Source organism: Catharus ustulatus, chromosome 11 (assembly GCF_009819885.2).
Source record: "Catharus ustulatus isolate bCatUst1 chromosome 11, bCatUst1.pri.v2, whole genome shotgun sequence".
Taxonomy (NCBI): Eukaryota; Metazoa; Chordata; class Aves; order Passeriformes; family Turdidae; genus Catharus; species Catharus ustulatus.
The window spans coordinates 9,591,857-9,608,936 of NC_046231.1; the positions used below are offsets into that span (position 1 = coordinate 9,591,857).

General features: G+C 41.6%; 1 protein-coding gene across 1 annotated transcript; it reads right to left on the minus strand.

Annotated features, from left to right (window-relative positions):
• Positions 1–3,953: 3,953 nt before the first annotated feature.
• SNX20 (sorting nexin 20) lies at positions 3,954–11,923 on the minus strand. The gene is made up of 5 exons (XM_033070025.2): positions 11,688–11,923; positions 11,312–11,503; positions 9,218–9,395; positions 7,458–7,609; positions 3,954–4,937 (listed from the first exon to the last, which is right to left on the minus strand). Exons 3-5 carry the CDS (start codon positions 9,381–9,383, stop codon positions 4,269–4,271), a joined length of 987 nt encoding a protein of 328 aa, XP_032925916.1. The 5' UTR covers positions 9,384–9,395; positions 11,312–11,503; positions 11,688–11,923; the 3' UTR covers positions 3,954–4,268.
• Between the last annotated feature and the right edge of the window lie 5,157 nt (positions 11,924–17,080).

A 17,080-nucleotide genomic window follows, 5' to 3' on the forward strand; every position in this document is an offset into this window, starting at 1 on the left:
TTTCATAAGTAACTAGGCATCCTCATGGGCTTCTTTAGTTATTTTAGAAAGTTGTGTAAACAGTATTATCTACTTAATGCCCCAAATGATATAATAATTGATATGGAAATGGGGCAAAGCTCAATAGATCGTAATGCAACTCTCCATGGACTCTTGGAGATGATCTGCCCAGACTTTATTTAAATTTTCTTCTCACTTTTTTGCAGCCTGTGATTTGTTAGACATTCTAGGCAGATGTTGGTTGGACAGCCTTTTTTTTTTGTTTTACCTTTTTTTCTGGGAAAAAGTTAAATGGGAATTTATACTTGGATTGTTACCTGTTGTGGGTGCACTTCAGAGATGTCAATAGCAATTGGAAAAGTAAAAGCGTACGGCAAAGCTGTGATGTACTGTGTGTTGTTGTTGAGAAAAGTGGATAATAACAGATTGCTGTTCTCTGTAGTGGTTGTGTGATTCTTCTTGTTTAGACCTCAAGAGCACTGGAAAGAAATTCAAAGTTCTAAGAAATACTTAAAACTGGAAAAAATGTATTTGAAAATATTTTTTCTATTCCTTCTTGTGGAAAATGAAGCTGAAGTCTGTAGGGTTTTTTTATATATTCTAAAAATCTCTTAGGCAAGACCTTTGCTTTTTTATTTTTGTAAAGTAGTGGTTAAAATATTTGTGCTGTTCAACTGCTTATTAGCTCTTCAAATAATTAGTCAGAAATGTTTTCCCTTGCATCAACATCTCAGGCAGTTTTCTCAGGTGTATGACACCAGGCACAAGTGAAGCTGTGTTGTGGCTGGTCATGCAAGATGTACTTAGAACACACAACTGTGACACGTCTCTGCAAAGCTGGGGTGCCAGTTGTGCTTCAGTATTTCTTCAGGCAGTCAGTGTGGTCTCCAGACTGCTGCATTAGACTTGGGGAAAAATCACTTCTCTTACTTGTACCACAATTCCCCCAGCTGTAAAATGGGGAAAACGATACGTTGGAATGTACTGCTAAAATATAAGTAAAAAACAGCTATATAGAAGAGGACAAAGTAATATTGGTATTCAAAAGAAATCTGAGATTTGATTAGTTGATCAAAGTCACTCAGTGGGCTTGTGGCACTGCCAAGAGCAGAGTTTGGGTCTCAAGACCTTCAGCTGCAAACTGACTCCAGTCACTTCCCAGGCACAGAGAATGGCTGAGGAAGGTTAATGATGCAAACCAGACAAATGCCAGCAAATGCTTGAAATGTTAATATTTCATTAAACTGAAGAAATAGTTTGTAAAAAGGACACATTGTTTGCGGAGACAGGAAAAGGATGAAATGGGTTTATTTATAAAACATGCTTTTATCACTCAAATATTGTACAGCAGTGAAGAGTGGAAGTGAAATGGCTGTGGGGAAGCAGGAACCACTGCTTAGATAATTTATGTTATGCTCTTGTGTATGTGGCAGTGACAAAGTTTCCTTCTCCCAAAATCATCTCACTGATGCAATCCTGTTCCCCTGTGCTGGCCTGGCACCTGGAGGGATGAGATGTGTGCCCTGGGGACAGCACATGAACCCCTCAGAGGCTGCACAAGCATTTCAGACAATGTTTCTCCAGGGGCATCTCAACAGCAGTGAAGGGAGGACAACAGGTAAGCAAGACAGGTAGATGTGCATGAAAATGGTAGCTAGTTCTCTTTTGAGCTGTTCTCAAAACATTCTTAAGAGGAGAACTAGGGTGAGACAGCTGGTGTAGAGCACCCATTCCATTGTTATACATCTCATGGAAAAGCCAGGACCATACAGCAACAGCTCTATTGCTGCAAAGGTAATGGGGAAGATGCTAACCTTGTCTGCCTGCAGGAAATCTGTCCTACCTGCCCACACATTTTTGAGTGTGGAAGATAAAGCCATGTACAGACAGAGGGAACCTGGTCCTTGCAGGCTGTCCTTACCAGTGGAAGACAGTGTGGGAGCAGGAGTGCCATTACTTTTCAGTTTAATAACATATAACTTCTGTTACATGCAATAACATGTAACTCACTTTGCTGTAAAAATCAACTAAAAAAGAATATGTGGAAGTTGACTCTTGAAATGTGTGTAAAAGGAAGCAGAATGCTTTTGGCAGGTCCAACCACTCTGAGATTTTACAGCTAAGAAGTCAGAATTGGTTGATGGTCTGCAGAGCTGATCAGCCCAGCCAGACCAGCTTGGTCTCACCACAGTGCAGTGTAATATAGAGATAATTTTCTAACTTCTCTAGTTCATAAGGAAATAACACCTGATTCTAAAATAAGACTGCACTGGTACAGAAACTGCAATCCACAGTAAGAACACAGGTTTAGCAACTCAGTACCTCTTAAATTATCTTCTGCCTCAAGATATCCTTGAGAATTAGAACAGGGCTTTTTGCCTCCATCCTAATGCACATTTCCAAGTTAAATGTTGGATTTACTTGGTCAAGTTTCACAGCTGTCCTGTTCTGTGAGTACTGAAAACCTGAATGAGGAAACTTTATGGGGAAGTACTGTGAGAGGAAATAGGGGCACAGAGATTAAGTCACTTGTGCTACGTTCAGACCAAGTCTGTGGCAGAGCTCCAGGTGAATGCCAGGCTCTGTGGATCCCCATTCATTGCCATAGCTACCCCAGCTACTTCTTTCTGAGGATTTTCAGTGTAATGCCTGAGAGATGAATAAATCTTACATCTTAAAGATGTGCTGCTTTCCTGGTAATTGTCCTTGCTAGGCATTAATTACTTATGGACCCTCTGCTCTTGTGGTCAGCTGCACAGTGAGGCTCTGTGGGTGCAGGTTCAGGGACCAGCCCATGGAAACTGAGGAGAATCCAAGAGAACTGTGCCTGGGATGCTGCACACAAGGATGGGAGGGGGAAAAAGGGAGGAAATTATTTTTTCCGGTTCTTTTGTTTTTTCATCTCAGTCTGTTGTGGAGTTAGAGCAGTGTGGCGGCCATGCTTCCTTTCTGCCTGATCTTGAATCTGCTGAGTCTGGGTGATGCAGACCCCAGACATGCTTTTTACTTCAGTGCTGTGTTGCTGAGTCACTCAGCCTCTAAGAAGGTGTTACCTTTGATCCGTTTTAACTGTCCTGCAATATGCTCTGTTGTGGGAAGATTAGCCCTTAAGTCTCTTAATTAATTACTCTTAATTCTATTACTTCTGGTATAACTAGAAAAAATAATAATTGTCAAATAACAAATAATCCATGTATTTTGTAATGCCTAGCTTTTAATAACTACTTAAAATATTAACTTTCCACCCTAGACAGTCCTATTATTCTATATTTTTTCAAGACATCCTTCTTGTGACAATGCACAACAAAGTTTTTCAGCTTCACTGCGTTTCCAATTAGCTGAATCTTTCATGTCTCAGGGAGAAAAATTAATACAGTTATTCCTAATTTATAGACAATGTCATTGTGGTGCAGGTAGTATCTATAATGGGAATACAGGGCTGAAAGTACTCAGTGGACTATGTTCAGCAGAGAATAATGACCCATGCTAGATAATGACATGCTAATTGCAGCATTTATGAGAATTAATTTACCAGGTTGTTAAAATAAGGGTATGGGAGAGACCTTAGAGTTGAGACAAATTACCGAGGCAGGCAAGCAAACAAGAATGTGCCTTCAATGCAAAAAGTCATGAAACTGTGTTAGTTACCAAAGGGAAATGAAGTGTATTCCCTCATCTGTGATGGAATGATCATTACTTGAAGTTTTTGCTCCCACCAAAGTTGATTTTAAACCTTCCCCCTCTTCCTGCCCACAGCTGAATTCAGTGGGAACAGGACCAACCCCATCATCCTCAGAAATGGCAAAATGCCATTTGACCAGGCCCCAGTTGGAGGAGTAAAAAACTACATCCAGTGTCTGAAGATGCACCCTTTAGATTGCATCTACTGAGAAGACATTTTTCTCCTTGACATGAAGTAGTTTCTACATGAACAAGTAACGCCTCTGATTCTGTAGATTTTCAAGTGCTTTATTAATTGTATTTTCATATTCTGACTTTTCACACAAAATAAGCTATGTTTAAATAACCAAATCATAAATGATTATTTTCTTGCAAATTTCCTTCGAAAACCCTTAAGGTGCTCCTCAGGTACTTCTCATATCTGTGCAGTAGATGTAATATATTCCAACATAGATATTAATGTCCCTTTGAACACAGAAGATTTTTTTTTCCTATTAATACAGTGCTATGCAAGCCAAGCAGGTAATTTCCAGTTCTCACTCTTTCAAGTGTTGCCCTTGAAACTTTTCATTAAATGTTTCCAGTGCTCACCGTACGTACTCCCGGACTGCGAGTTCTTTCAGGGTAAAAACCCGCACGGGATCTTTCTTTGTCTTCCATTCTTCCAGCTTTTCTTGCAGAGTCAGAAAATCCTTGCCCAGTTCATAGGCCAGGGTGATCATTGTTTCTAGCAGTGGCATGTAGTACCTGTGGCTGGTGTGCACACGGAGGCGGGACAGAGCTTGTTCTCCGTATTCAAAGGCACTTGCTGGGTTTTCCAGGTCCTTGTGGCACACCACGATGGCACAGAGAGTAGGGACAATTGCAGCAGGGTTCCCTCTGGTCAGCCTTTCCTGCAGCCCAATGACTTCTAAAAGGATTTCCAAAGCTTTGGTGTACTGCCCACCCCGCAGGCAACCGTATGCTTCCTGAAGCTCCGGCCTTGTTAAAAAGTCAATAAATTTTTTTGATCTTCTGATGTATTTCATAGAATATAGGAGTCTCAGATAGTCCTTGAAGGCTAATTTTCTTTCATTGATTACTTCTTCTGTGAAGTTCCCTGTTAGAGTTTTTTTGGGAAAGGTTACATCTTCCATTTCTTCGCTAAATTCCTCCAGCAGATTTCTGTGCAGTCTCTCAAAATCTGAATAACGCCGTTCAATTACAGACTTGTTGCTGTCAAAACTCCCTGTTTGCAAAATTATGATTTTATACATCTAAACACAATCAAAGAGAAAAAAAAAATAAGCATGAGAAAGAACTGTTATAGCCCCAGTGCATTCATATTTTGTCTGGTACTGCTATGAAAGGATTTTGTGCTTGTTCAGTCCTCCAGCTGAAACACTCCTGCACCAATTTTCTGTGTGTAATCTCATATACTCCCATGGCACTGCTGCTAAATTAGTTACAGTCTGGGATTATGGTGCATGCTCAGTGTAGACCTGAAAGATCTGCAGCCATCAAACTAAAAATTCCCACCTCCTGCTGCTCTGTACTTCTGTCACCAGACTTAGGCTTAGCATGTAAATGAGTTGCACATAAACAGGGCACCAACAGATCCCATCCTGCAAGGTGCTGGGAAAGCAAACTAGCAGCAGACTGAAGCACATAAAACCAAAGCATTTCTGTAGCTGTACTTTGTTTATAACAGCCCTGGCTGCTGCAATCAATCATCTTCAGCGAACTGAATGGATTTCCCAGACTTAACATTGAATGCAATCTATTTTACATCCATCATAATATTCAGAAATGCTCTTTGTATAAAACATTCCTAGGGATCTGGGGTGCTGGTAGGGCTGTGAAAGAAGAGGGAGTATTTGGCAATATATCTGCTGTGTGCAAAAATAAGATGGAGCAACTCCAAACCCTTTTCTCCCCTCTTAATTCATTGTCCTGTATTTAAACTTACTTCACATTTAAATAATACCAAAAAAGTGACCTTTCTACAACAATCTGCTATCCAAAGCCCTTCCCTAGCAACTAACAGCTGTGCTGCCCCACATTAGCAGGACTTGAGCACATCTTCCTCAGCTCTTCACTAGCCCCAAAAGACCATGATAAACGTGGTATTAGGCAAATAGCTACAAACCCAAATTCTGTGTTGTATTGTCCAAATAATCTCTTCTGGCTCTGATCCAAGCACAGTGATGCTGAGGAAGGGCCAGTCCCTGACCTGTAAACCATGGCAGCCACGGGGGCCAGTTTAACTGTGTCACCAGACACCAGCTGAGCACACAGACTGCTGACCTCTTGGAGGATGACCATGTTCACATTCAACTTCACCCTGGTCCCACTGAGCTGGAGGGGTTTTGCTCATGCCAGTTATTTTCTTTGCTGCTATTGAAGGGTGCAAACCAGTACTCACACTATGCCTGTCTGATTATCTTCCTTGTTTTTCCTTAAAGAGAAAGTCTCTCTTTTAATCTTCATAAATGATCTTTACAGGCACTTCTTGAAAGGTTTCTAAATTTGAGCTGACTTCTCTGATCTCTTTTCATTTGTAAGCATTGTGACATTTTCCTATACTTTGTCCTGCTCCCTGCTGAAAAGTGTATATATGCCTGATGCATTCTAAAACTATCATAAGAGCAATTTTTTTAAGCTATCATTTTATCAAGGACAGCTAAGTGAATAATTTACAAGTACTTGCTTTTTTATTTGTGGAGTGTGCATGAAAAAGGTAAGAAGTAGCACTTAATTAGACTGTCATTCAAATTGGCTCAATTTTGTTGTAATGTAAATCTTTTTCCCTAGGCTTGTGACTTATGACTAAGTTTAATTGCACATATGCTGAATGATACTCTTGCTCTCATGCAGTTACACAAAACCAGTTTTTAGCTATTCAGAAGCAGAATACTCAGGAGTGTATGCAAGAAAAGCAGCAACTAAGTAGGTGTGTCCAGCATGCAACAAGACCTTAGGACAGTCTCCAAAATACTTACCTGCTTCAAATTCTACCAAACTGGATCACCCAGTATCAGCAATGCTGACTCTTGGCATTTTTCATCTACAGATCTCCCAGACTGTAGTAAACAAGGAAATCATCCCTATCTGAATTTCACAGCAGTACTAAAAGGCACTTACTCTAGACCAGTGCTTCTGAAGGCCAGGAGCAGAATCAGAAGTAAAAACTAAGTGTCAGTACTGTGAAAAAAGATACAAAAATCCAACCTACTTTGTTGTTCCCACTCCTCACACTCATGTTTCCTCTTAAAAATATGACAGAAATATGCCACCTAAGGGAGCTCCAACTAGGGAAGGGGAACAATCCCAAGTGATGTAGCTGGAGGATGTCTTAGGCTTTGTCAACATCAAAGAATTCTGCACTTGTGCTAAGAGAAACCTCTGATGTGGAAGTTATCCAAATGCACTGCAGCTGCTACAGCTGGCTAGCTCAGTGGAAGTGTAAATACACAGATATTTTTACATTTGTGTCAATTCCCTTAATGTTGACAAAACTCTGTTTCAAGGACACTCAAGATACTAATTTATTTGATAACACTTTTCCACTGCAGCACATTTTGTGCACTGACTGTCAGAGGGGTTTTTTCAGATGCAGATTCCACCAGCCAGGCCCATACAATCAGTGAGAACAGGCTCTACCCAGAGTGATCATGGCTTGCAAAACTTGGCCCTCGGTGAGGCTTTCATGTAGTGAGGCCTGCTGTGTGCTGTGCAGACCCCTGTAGAGTGAATAAAAATTAATGATCTTCTTACATATTCATTTCTTAGCTTACCACATATTTCGATAAGTGGTGCTCTACAATTCTGGTTGATGGGATTTCAAAAAGGAGTTTGATTTGTTTGCACTGGCGCTTTTCATTCCTCCAGTATTCCTGAAGCTCCTTAGTGGTCATCGAAGAGTTGGGACTTACTGTTGCACTGGAATCTAAAACCAATATATTTAGTATTTCAGATTATGTTCTTTGCATTTGGAAAGAAAATTCTTATGTATTTGTTGTGAAAGGACAGCCTAGATTTTCTGTTGCTCTAACAGCACGACCTAAAGACTGATAAAATAAGTGATTTCATTGCTAATAGACAGGAGCAGATGCTTTGAGGAAAGCTGTTAGGGTCTGAAATTTTGAAAGAAAACACATCACCTGCAGAACAGTAAATTGTAGAGAACATACTGTCATGAAATATTGTACGTCAGGGTTGAAAGCTAGGGCACAATCCGAGCAGGAGATTTGCTTCATCACCCCAGAAGTAGCCCTGAGAAACACTGACTGAATCTTTTGAGTCAGATATTTCTCCAGGCTTCTTTGTTGCTAAATGGATGAGATAATACAATGCAGCTGCAAATTCAGACATATATTCAAAAACTGACCCTACTCAAATATGGGGTTTGTGCAGTAATAGAAGAAAGCTGAGAAAACATGAATATCCTAACCTCAAAGCTGGATAACCAGCTCAGTCGAAGGAGGAATTCTCATTCTCTCCCTTTTTTTTTTTTTTTGGTAGCTGAACTGACAGCAGAGTTCAGCCACAAATATTTTATATACCTCCCTCCTTTCCCCTCTCTCTCTTCCCACAGTCACTTATACACACACACACACCTGTATAGATATGTGCATATATAAACAATATGGGACAGCTGGTTGGAGAGTTTGCTTAAAGGAGAATTTGATGTAGCATTTCAAAAAGGTGATTCCTCTGTCTTTGAAAGCTACTGACAATAGATTTCATCAGGTGGCACATAGGCTAGCAAAGTGGATAAAACAAAAGGAATATTTGCATCTCAGTGGGCACACTGGTCCCAGTTTCTAATGAAGGATGTAACTAACATTCTGCCAATTGAGGTGAAGGAGCACAACTGAAGGATAAGAGAACAGCTTGATGCAGGAATAGACTTGTAAAGGCACCACAGTACTCTTCAGTGGCCCCACTTTTACATCTTCTTAATCATTTGACCATGCAGTTTCAATTATCAAGGCCTTGGGGGTTTGGCTCAATCCCTAAAAAGCATCTATTTCCTAGGAGAGGTGGTTTTTATGACATCCTTCCAGACTTAAAATCTTGATGAGATTATATATATTTTGGGTTATACATAACATTTTATTTAATAACAGAGGAGAGCATTCTTAGGCATGGTAAATACTCAGTGCTGCTTCTTTAAAGGCATGTGAGAGCTGCCTGCTTGACATTGGCTTCAGTTTGGCGTCCTTGCTGATATTGTCAAGGAGTTCAGATTTGGTGATGCACAGAAAGTGCACTCCCAAGACCAGCCATCTGATCACCACTTTCATTCCTGGTGTGTAAATTAAATCTGTGAAACATTTTAGGCACCAGGCATTTGAAAAGAAACCTCTGTGTGTGTATATACACACCAGATGAGCATCAGTTTCACTGTTGCTACGTTACTACAACTGCAATCAAGGCTTATTTTTAGTGGAGGATGGCAGTACAGCTTTGAACCACTGCTGCAAAATTTTTAATACAAAAGATAACAGCATAAACAGCTAGATGCAAAACAAAATTAAAGGATAGCATCAACCTTGAGTGTCATCTTTTTCTGGGTTTTCTTTTCTCACTTGACATGAAATTTCAGCTTTGGGTTGATTTTCCTCTTCATCAGATGGACTTGTGGTAGAAGATGTAGTAATTCTGCTAACGGCTTCCAACAGTTCCTTTTCTGCTGTGCAGTGTGAATCTTGGTCCATTGCTTGCTATCACTGAAAGACACAAACCCCATGACTTTCTTAGCACCACGCCTTTAGGGGATCCACTTAGGTAATTTTTTGTATTATTCATTGTTCTCTGTGAACTTGTATCAATGCAATTTCAGAAAAACTAAAGTAATAAATTGAAGTATCTACATTGTACAGAACCATCCCTATTACTGTTACCAGTTAAAGTGTTTGAATGTTTTTCTGGTAGCTTAAAATCAAAAGAGAAAACTATAAGTTATGTTGAATAAGATTAGATGGGGAACTCTGTTCTTACTACGAGAATTTTGTCATGAACTTCAGTGTGGGCAGATTTCTTCCTCTTTGTATTTGCCCTCAAGCTTGCAAGTATGAGCTCAGATGAATTAAAAATCTTTGAGGTAATTTGTATAACCAGCAGACTGGTTCTCTTACACTGCTAAAATTTACTGTTCTCAAGACTCAAAAACTTATTTTCTCTTCTTAATCACAACCTGTAGGGCAAAATAGGGTGATGCCTAAAATAGTATAAAGTTTTTAGCATATTTAACTGTTTTAGGTTCCCTCCAGAGACTTGTCTCTGTGAAAACAAAACAACTGACTTTTGAGAATGGCTTGGTGGAAGGAGATCTGAATTTTCTAATTATTACACAAGTATTCTCCCTTTACTTGTTCTTTACCCTACACATACTGTATATTAGGTCTGTTCTGCTAGCATCACTATTTTCCCATGTATTGACAAAACACTTAATACAATATACTCCTACTCACCAGGCTGGCCATTCTGCCGCTTAAATATCTCCACATTTAAGGATGTTTTCTGTTTTGTTGGGGATTTTTAAAACAAACAAAACCTACCTGTTACATCTCTGTGTTATACAAGCAGTTGAGAAAGTTCTAAGAACATCCTAACAACTTTGCCAAGGTGCTGTGTTCCCTTAGCAGGAGTGAAGTACTGCTCACAGTTCAGCACAGAACAATGTGGTTTTACAAGAAACCCTGCTAAAATAATGCCCAAGCAGTTATTAAGCAATGGGAGGGTTTAGGAAGGTTGTTACTACATATCCTTTTCCCTCACTTTACCACACAGTTATGCAATGCTGGATGCAGAGGTGAGGAAACTCCTTCAGCAGACTTATTGATTTCTGGCAAGCTGTAAGGCTATAAAAAGAAAAGAAATTACTTTCCCCACTGGAAATAATGGAAGTGCAAACCACTTCCCTCTAACAGAAAAGTTTCCTTTGGCTGGCTTGCACAAGCAAGTATACAGATGTTGTCATCCTCCTTAATGAAAGCATCATGGAAGCCCTTATTGTTGGAGTGAAAGTTCTTATTGTTCTTCAGTCCTTCTTAAGATCTGCTTTTTGAACATGAAGAATAGTCACTTATTGTTTAACTGCTCAGTCTTTTGAAAATCACAACAGTTTATCCCAAGAGGATATATAGTAGATTAAACAAGGAATCTGAAAATGGCCAAACAGATCCAAATGACAAGATTTTTCTTGGTTGTAAGTTGAGATAACTTTAGAAGAAAACCTGTATTTACATTGAAAAAAAAAAATCTTTGTATGTGCATAGCTTTATATTTGTAAGTATATATATATATGAGTATATATGTGTGTAGTATATACACATACATTTATATATACATACACGTTTTAAAAACATGGTTTACCGGGGTACATAACACGCTTGTAAAGAGAAGGATGCAGAAGTGGTTGTTATGACACACAAGTCTTCTGCCTCAGATATATATAGCTTGAATACTAACTGCACTTCATGTAAACACTTTTATTTTTCACAGCTAAAACTTGTCGCAAACTCTTTTAACTACGCTACTACTTATTTCACCCTATTAAAAAAAACCCCAAAAAAACCCCAAAACCCGCCTGCAAAAAATCCCAAACATCACAACCCCCCTGCAACAAATGTCACGATTTTACCTTGAGCAGACCTCACTGTGCTGCGTTCCGGGGTAGGCACTGTCCCGGCCCCTCGCCGGGTTTTTGGCAGCCCGGAGCGCCCCGATGAAAGCGCGGAGCTCCTGGAGCTCGGGCACTCGGGCGCTGCGAGCGAGGCCGCGCTCAGCCCCAAAGCGGCGAAAGATGTCTGTGCCCTGTTCGAGCGGGCACATTCTGAGTGTCACGAAAAGGAAGGAAGGAGGCTCGGTGAGCTCGCACTTCCCGCTCCCCTTGGCCATTGCGCATGAACCCCGCCGTGCCTCCGCAGCCCGGGGCCACCGCGGCCGCGCTCCGCGCAGCATCCCCGCGCAGCATCCCCGCGCAGCATCCCCGGGTACCGCGCAGCATCCCCGGGCACCTCAGGCAGACCGCGCAGTCGGCCGTGCAAACTTCTCCACACGGGCTCCTGAGGCCAAAAATCACTCTTAGCAAAAGGGAGATTGGGGGGGGGAAGGAGCTAAGTATGTAAAATGTACTTATGTGGGAAATGATGCCCTTTGGGATGGCTTTAAAATACAGGCTTAACATCCAGTTCAGGAAAGAAGATGCAGATGGCATCACAACAAACAGCCTTGCTCTCTGTATACTTGCAGTTCTGACAGAAATCCTGATTCTGCACAGTGCAGAACACGATTAATTTCACATATCTGCTCAATTAAAATTCTAATAGGAGCATTATCATATCTGACATGATTACTAAACTTGAGATGAGCTTACGAGTGTGCCTAAAATTAATCCTTTATGTGCTTACATTCACTGCTGAACTGAGGACAAAATGAAGAAGAATTATGTATTAATCCACATGTCCTTTGGCCCAGATGCTTCCTTTTGGAGCTCACTTCAGTTTGGAAATTTGCTTTAAACCATCAAGATAGCTGTTTCTGGGCTAAATAATATGGACACTATCTTTTTTTAGTAAGGTAAGTTTCCCCTCTGCCAAAATCCAGTCACTGAAAAACCAAGCAATTTTAATGCAGCACAAATGTGGGAGGCAAGCATCCAAAGGACCACATGGATCCTGCCCCACACATTCCTTTAGAACAAACAATTTAAAATAATGTAAAACCAGGGCCATAAACTGGTAATGCTTCTCTTCTGCTCTATTTGCAGCATAAAACAATGCCAACTTTAACTTGGACTTGGTCTAAATGTAGGAGTTTTGCCAAAAGAGCTGTCAGAATGATGAAAAATCCCTTGCATGCAGCTACAGCCACACTGGCAAAAGCCCTGGAGTAGGTGCCATTATATTGGCAGAGTCCTTGGGCCACTTTAGCATATTCCATGAAAAAAGTGATTTAAGTTACACCCAAAAAGAATATAAAAAAAGAAATCTGTGCTTGCCAATTCAGCTCTAAGGTGTAGCTATACCAGCCAACTCTTTTAAGTGTAGACAAGGCATGGGTTTCTGGCACTACTCTCAGTCCTCTAAAGCTAGATTTATGGGTTTGGTTACAATTGTGAGCAAAATCAAGGGGGCTTTCAGTGCATTTCACTCATGCTGACAGTTTACAGATGTATCTAAACTTTGAATTCAGAATCAGTTAATTTATGTGTTGCCAAAAAGCAGTGTATTATTTTGTGATGCTTAGTGCTATTGTTCTGCTCTTAGTAAAGCGACAAGAAAAAAGTACATTTTTCAGTACATTAAGTGTGACCTCTACTTTCAATTATTTCAGAATAAATAAATTCTAGTAAAATTAACCTGGATGATTGAAAGAAATTAAATGTGTTATTATATTTACAAATCAAGGGTGTTCCACAAGGCTTCTGCTTGCCTCAGTAGAGTCAGCTATTATGGTCACAGCTGGTTCCTGAGGCTGTTCCTCATGCCCAGGAGCTCTGACATCCACAGCAGGTTTGGCAGGCTGCTACTCCTCATCCTGCTCCCAGGAGCTCAGGTGTGGTCCAAAGAGCACCTCGATCTTCACTGGGACCCAGTGCTGTTAGTCTGGCAGCATTTTACTCTCCTAAGTGTCTACTTGATTAGCACATGCAAATCACACTGCAGTACACAGTGTTGTTTGCTAGCAGAGAATGCATAACTAATACTTGCTTTTATATTTTCAGCTCTGCTTCCAACAGTCAAATATTACATAAAAGTTAAGCAGTAGAAATGAAAATTTTCACAATGGCAGCAAAGCATTCTGAGAGATGGGGAAGTACACTTACACCATCAATTTACCTTAATACTCATAAGACTGTGGTAAATTTTAGTGGAAAAGCATTCTCTGTTGTTGTCAGGGATGGAAAAGGGATCCTGATGCAGCGGCTCACTCTGGGTTTGTATTCTGTGAAAGCACTGACTTTGTCAGACATAAAGAGCATGGTGTTAAAATGTACCTGCCAAGGGATATGGGAAAAATGTGCTCTGCAATAATGCAGGAGTGAGGCAAGGTTAAAACCATAACAGTGTAGTGCATAAAAGGGGGTTGTCATATGAGTTATGTCCTCCATACCCATTTAAGATGAAATGACTCATTTTAAGAAGAATAACCAGAAAGTTTATGGCCAAAACTTGGTGCCCAGCAGAGAGATGAGCCAGCATTGTGATGTCATGTAAAGGATGCCTACCCCTGTTGAAAGGCTGTGTGCTTTTGATAGTTAAAGAACCAAAAGGGATTCCTGCCCCAGTGTGAAACATTCTGCCTTGATTTTTACCCCGACCTGGGCAGTTCCCATTTTTCCCATCAGACAGAATACACAAACCCTGACAGATACAATATTTAACCATAGACTACAAAGCTGGTATCAGCTGGAAAACTTGGGAGCTAAACCAACATCATATATGAGGTGCAGTTTTCTGGCAGATTTTATTGGCATTTTATCACAGGCAGAGCAAGGTCTAATTCTTGTTAAAGAATGCAGCTGTAATATCCCTATTACAAAACACTCTTCAGTTTCTGTCCTAAGAAGGGCAGCTTCAGGCAGCCTCACAGTCTGTGCTGCTTTTCCACCTCAAGCCCCAAACTATTTAGTTAAACATGATTTATTTTACTAAATCGTTCATTAGAACAGTAGATAATGACAAAAAGCCCTAAACAAACAAGGGAAGGTAGAAAAACCTGACATATTTATCCAAGCCCCTTTCCATCACATAACTAATATTTAGAAAATGCAGTCATATTGTCTTTGATGCTTCTACAAGAACCTTTCCTCTTTGTTTTTTTTAATGCAGCTGGATAAATACCAGCCATTTCTATGTTTGAATTAGCAGGAAAAAAAATCATCTGTTTTGATGAATATTCTGCACTTTTGGGGCAATGCTGTGATAAATGAATGCCATACTCCTATCCTGGCACAGCACAAAATTCTGTTCCATGCTATGCTATAATATGTAATTGCACAGTGTTGTGTCATTTGGAAGTGGAATTTGTTTATCATATTTCATTATTACAAAACATGTCTCTCTTAACAAGAGTGTGGTTTAAAGAAATCATTCGCTGTTTAATGGCAAATGTCTCGTGCTGGTGCTACTGACAGGGCTGTCAACATAAAAGAGACGAAGCAGGCCCATTGTACACTGCCAAAGTCCTGTTATCACTCTACAGCTCCTTTATACTTCTAAAGGAGTATGAAGGAGCTTTAGAGTAAACAGCAGTCTTGGCCTGCCTTTCATCTGCGGTGTGTCAGTGACATGGAGCTGTGTGCAAGCCCACTGGGTCAACGGGATATTAGCTTGGGTTAGATGTCACAAGCACTGCTCTGTCTGCAGAGTGACAGGCGCTGTGAATGGGCCCTGCTGGTCATTTGTCCTGCTGAATTCACAGGGGGCTAAGTGCATAATTACATGGAATGCAGATTATTTTAAAATATTTGGTAGTGAGTTATTAGGAACACTACATGTAATCATTCCTATCAAGCAGTTTGATATTATGCTCATAATGTGTCTGTCCCCCTTCCTTGTCACAAATAATTACGGTGTACTTTGGCTAATTCTTACAGTCATGTTCCACACGCGATTTATTTATACCCAAAATGTAAACATAACGAAATTTAAGAAAACTGGATTTATGGCAGACATGTTAATGCAGTTTGCAGTCGCATAGAAGGCAGCTCCAGAAGGCTGCAGCAGCTGTGTGTAGATAGCCACCTTGAGGATCTGCAGAGCATGGCTTGGGGTTACTGCGTGCTCTTCTGCAAAATGAGGAAGGAATAAATCTTAGTCTGTTGTTTAGTACGGCATATTTTCAATGCTATTTATTGCTTAAAAATTAAATGAGACTTTGAAATGTAATTTTTCTTTTAAGGAACTAGGTTGAATGATTAGTGTGAGCATTCATTCCACAGTAGATGGAATCTCATCGTTTCCTCAGGAGTTCCCAAAAAACTCCTGCTGGTGTCTGTGTCCTTTCCATCTTGCAAATAAAACCCACACAAATAAAACCCCCTGTTCTGCCTTCCCATCTTCCTAGTAAAAGCCTTGGTAGTGACTCACAGTGCTTTAGAGCTTAGAAATGTGCACTCTGCCCTGATTTGGGGCTGCACTGGATCTGCTTACTGACTGTCTCTGGATGGTGAGCTATGGGTAACAGGATTAACTGGAACACCTTTACTAAATTACATAAAAACACATATTAAGGGAATGCTACAGATGCTAAGAAACCAGGGAAGTGTTTATTTATGTGCCTATAATATCACTGTAACCTCCTGAGGTACATGATCAAATGCTGTATCCTTAAAGGATGCTTCTTCTTTGTAGGAAGTCCACTTCTAAAAGTGTAAAACTTTTCAAATTAAATTTAAAGCACTAGTTTAGAATACTACATGAATAAAACCCAAATTTTCTCAAAAATAAAATTTCTTTTGAAATGCTGAATGTGCGAATGGAGCCTTTAAACCTAACTGTCCTGTTGAGAAACTCCCTTTTATTCCAGAGTTCATTCTCTCATTCATAATTTAAGCAGAGCTCCCTATCTATAAACAGCAGTGGATAGAATAAATGGAACAATGGAAGTTGCTAAGTTGATAGAATAGCACAGCACCCAGATGACAGGCACAATCAAAAGTAGGTCGGTTAAAGAGGAACTACATTTGGCTTTTATTACATGAAATATTCAGCAGTATTACTTCAATTTCTTGGGAGTAAAAATACTTTAGAAGCGGGTATTGAAGGCGGACCCCGGGCTGACAGGGCGAGCGGGCTCTGGGACCTGCGCGGCCGCTGGGAACCGGCCGAGCCCAGGCCGGGCCGTGAGGGGAGAGCCGCCCCTCGTGCCCCGGCACGGCCCAACCCGCTCCGGCCTCCTCCCAGCGCACACGGAGGGCCTGTGGTGAACCCCGCTCGTGTGCTCCCGGCACCGCGGTGTCTCGGCAGCCTCTCGGGAGCGGCTGTCCCGCCCCCACGTGCTGCGCGCACCGGGGACAGCGACAGCGACTCCGGCTCAGGGCTGCGCGCTGGACGGGAGCGTGTCCCTTCCCTGGTCGGGCTGGGGCGGCGCGGCCTCGAGCAGCGGAGCCCTGAGGGAGCGCAGCCCCCGCGCAGGGCCGGGACCGGGGCGTGGCAGCCGCACCGACCCCGGGGCGCAGCGCCCGCCCCGCCGCTGGGGGCACGCGCGCATCACCCAATCAGCGCCTCCGGAGTGCCAAAGGTCCCGCCCCTTCATCCCGAGCGACCAATCAGCGCTCCCCAGGGGGAGTGTTCCTCCCTCCGCCCCCTCCCCTGCGGCTCATACAAGCGCGATGCTCTGGAAACCCCCGGATCCGCTCGTGACTGGCGGCGCCTGCCACCAATAGCGCTGCGGAGCGGTGGCG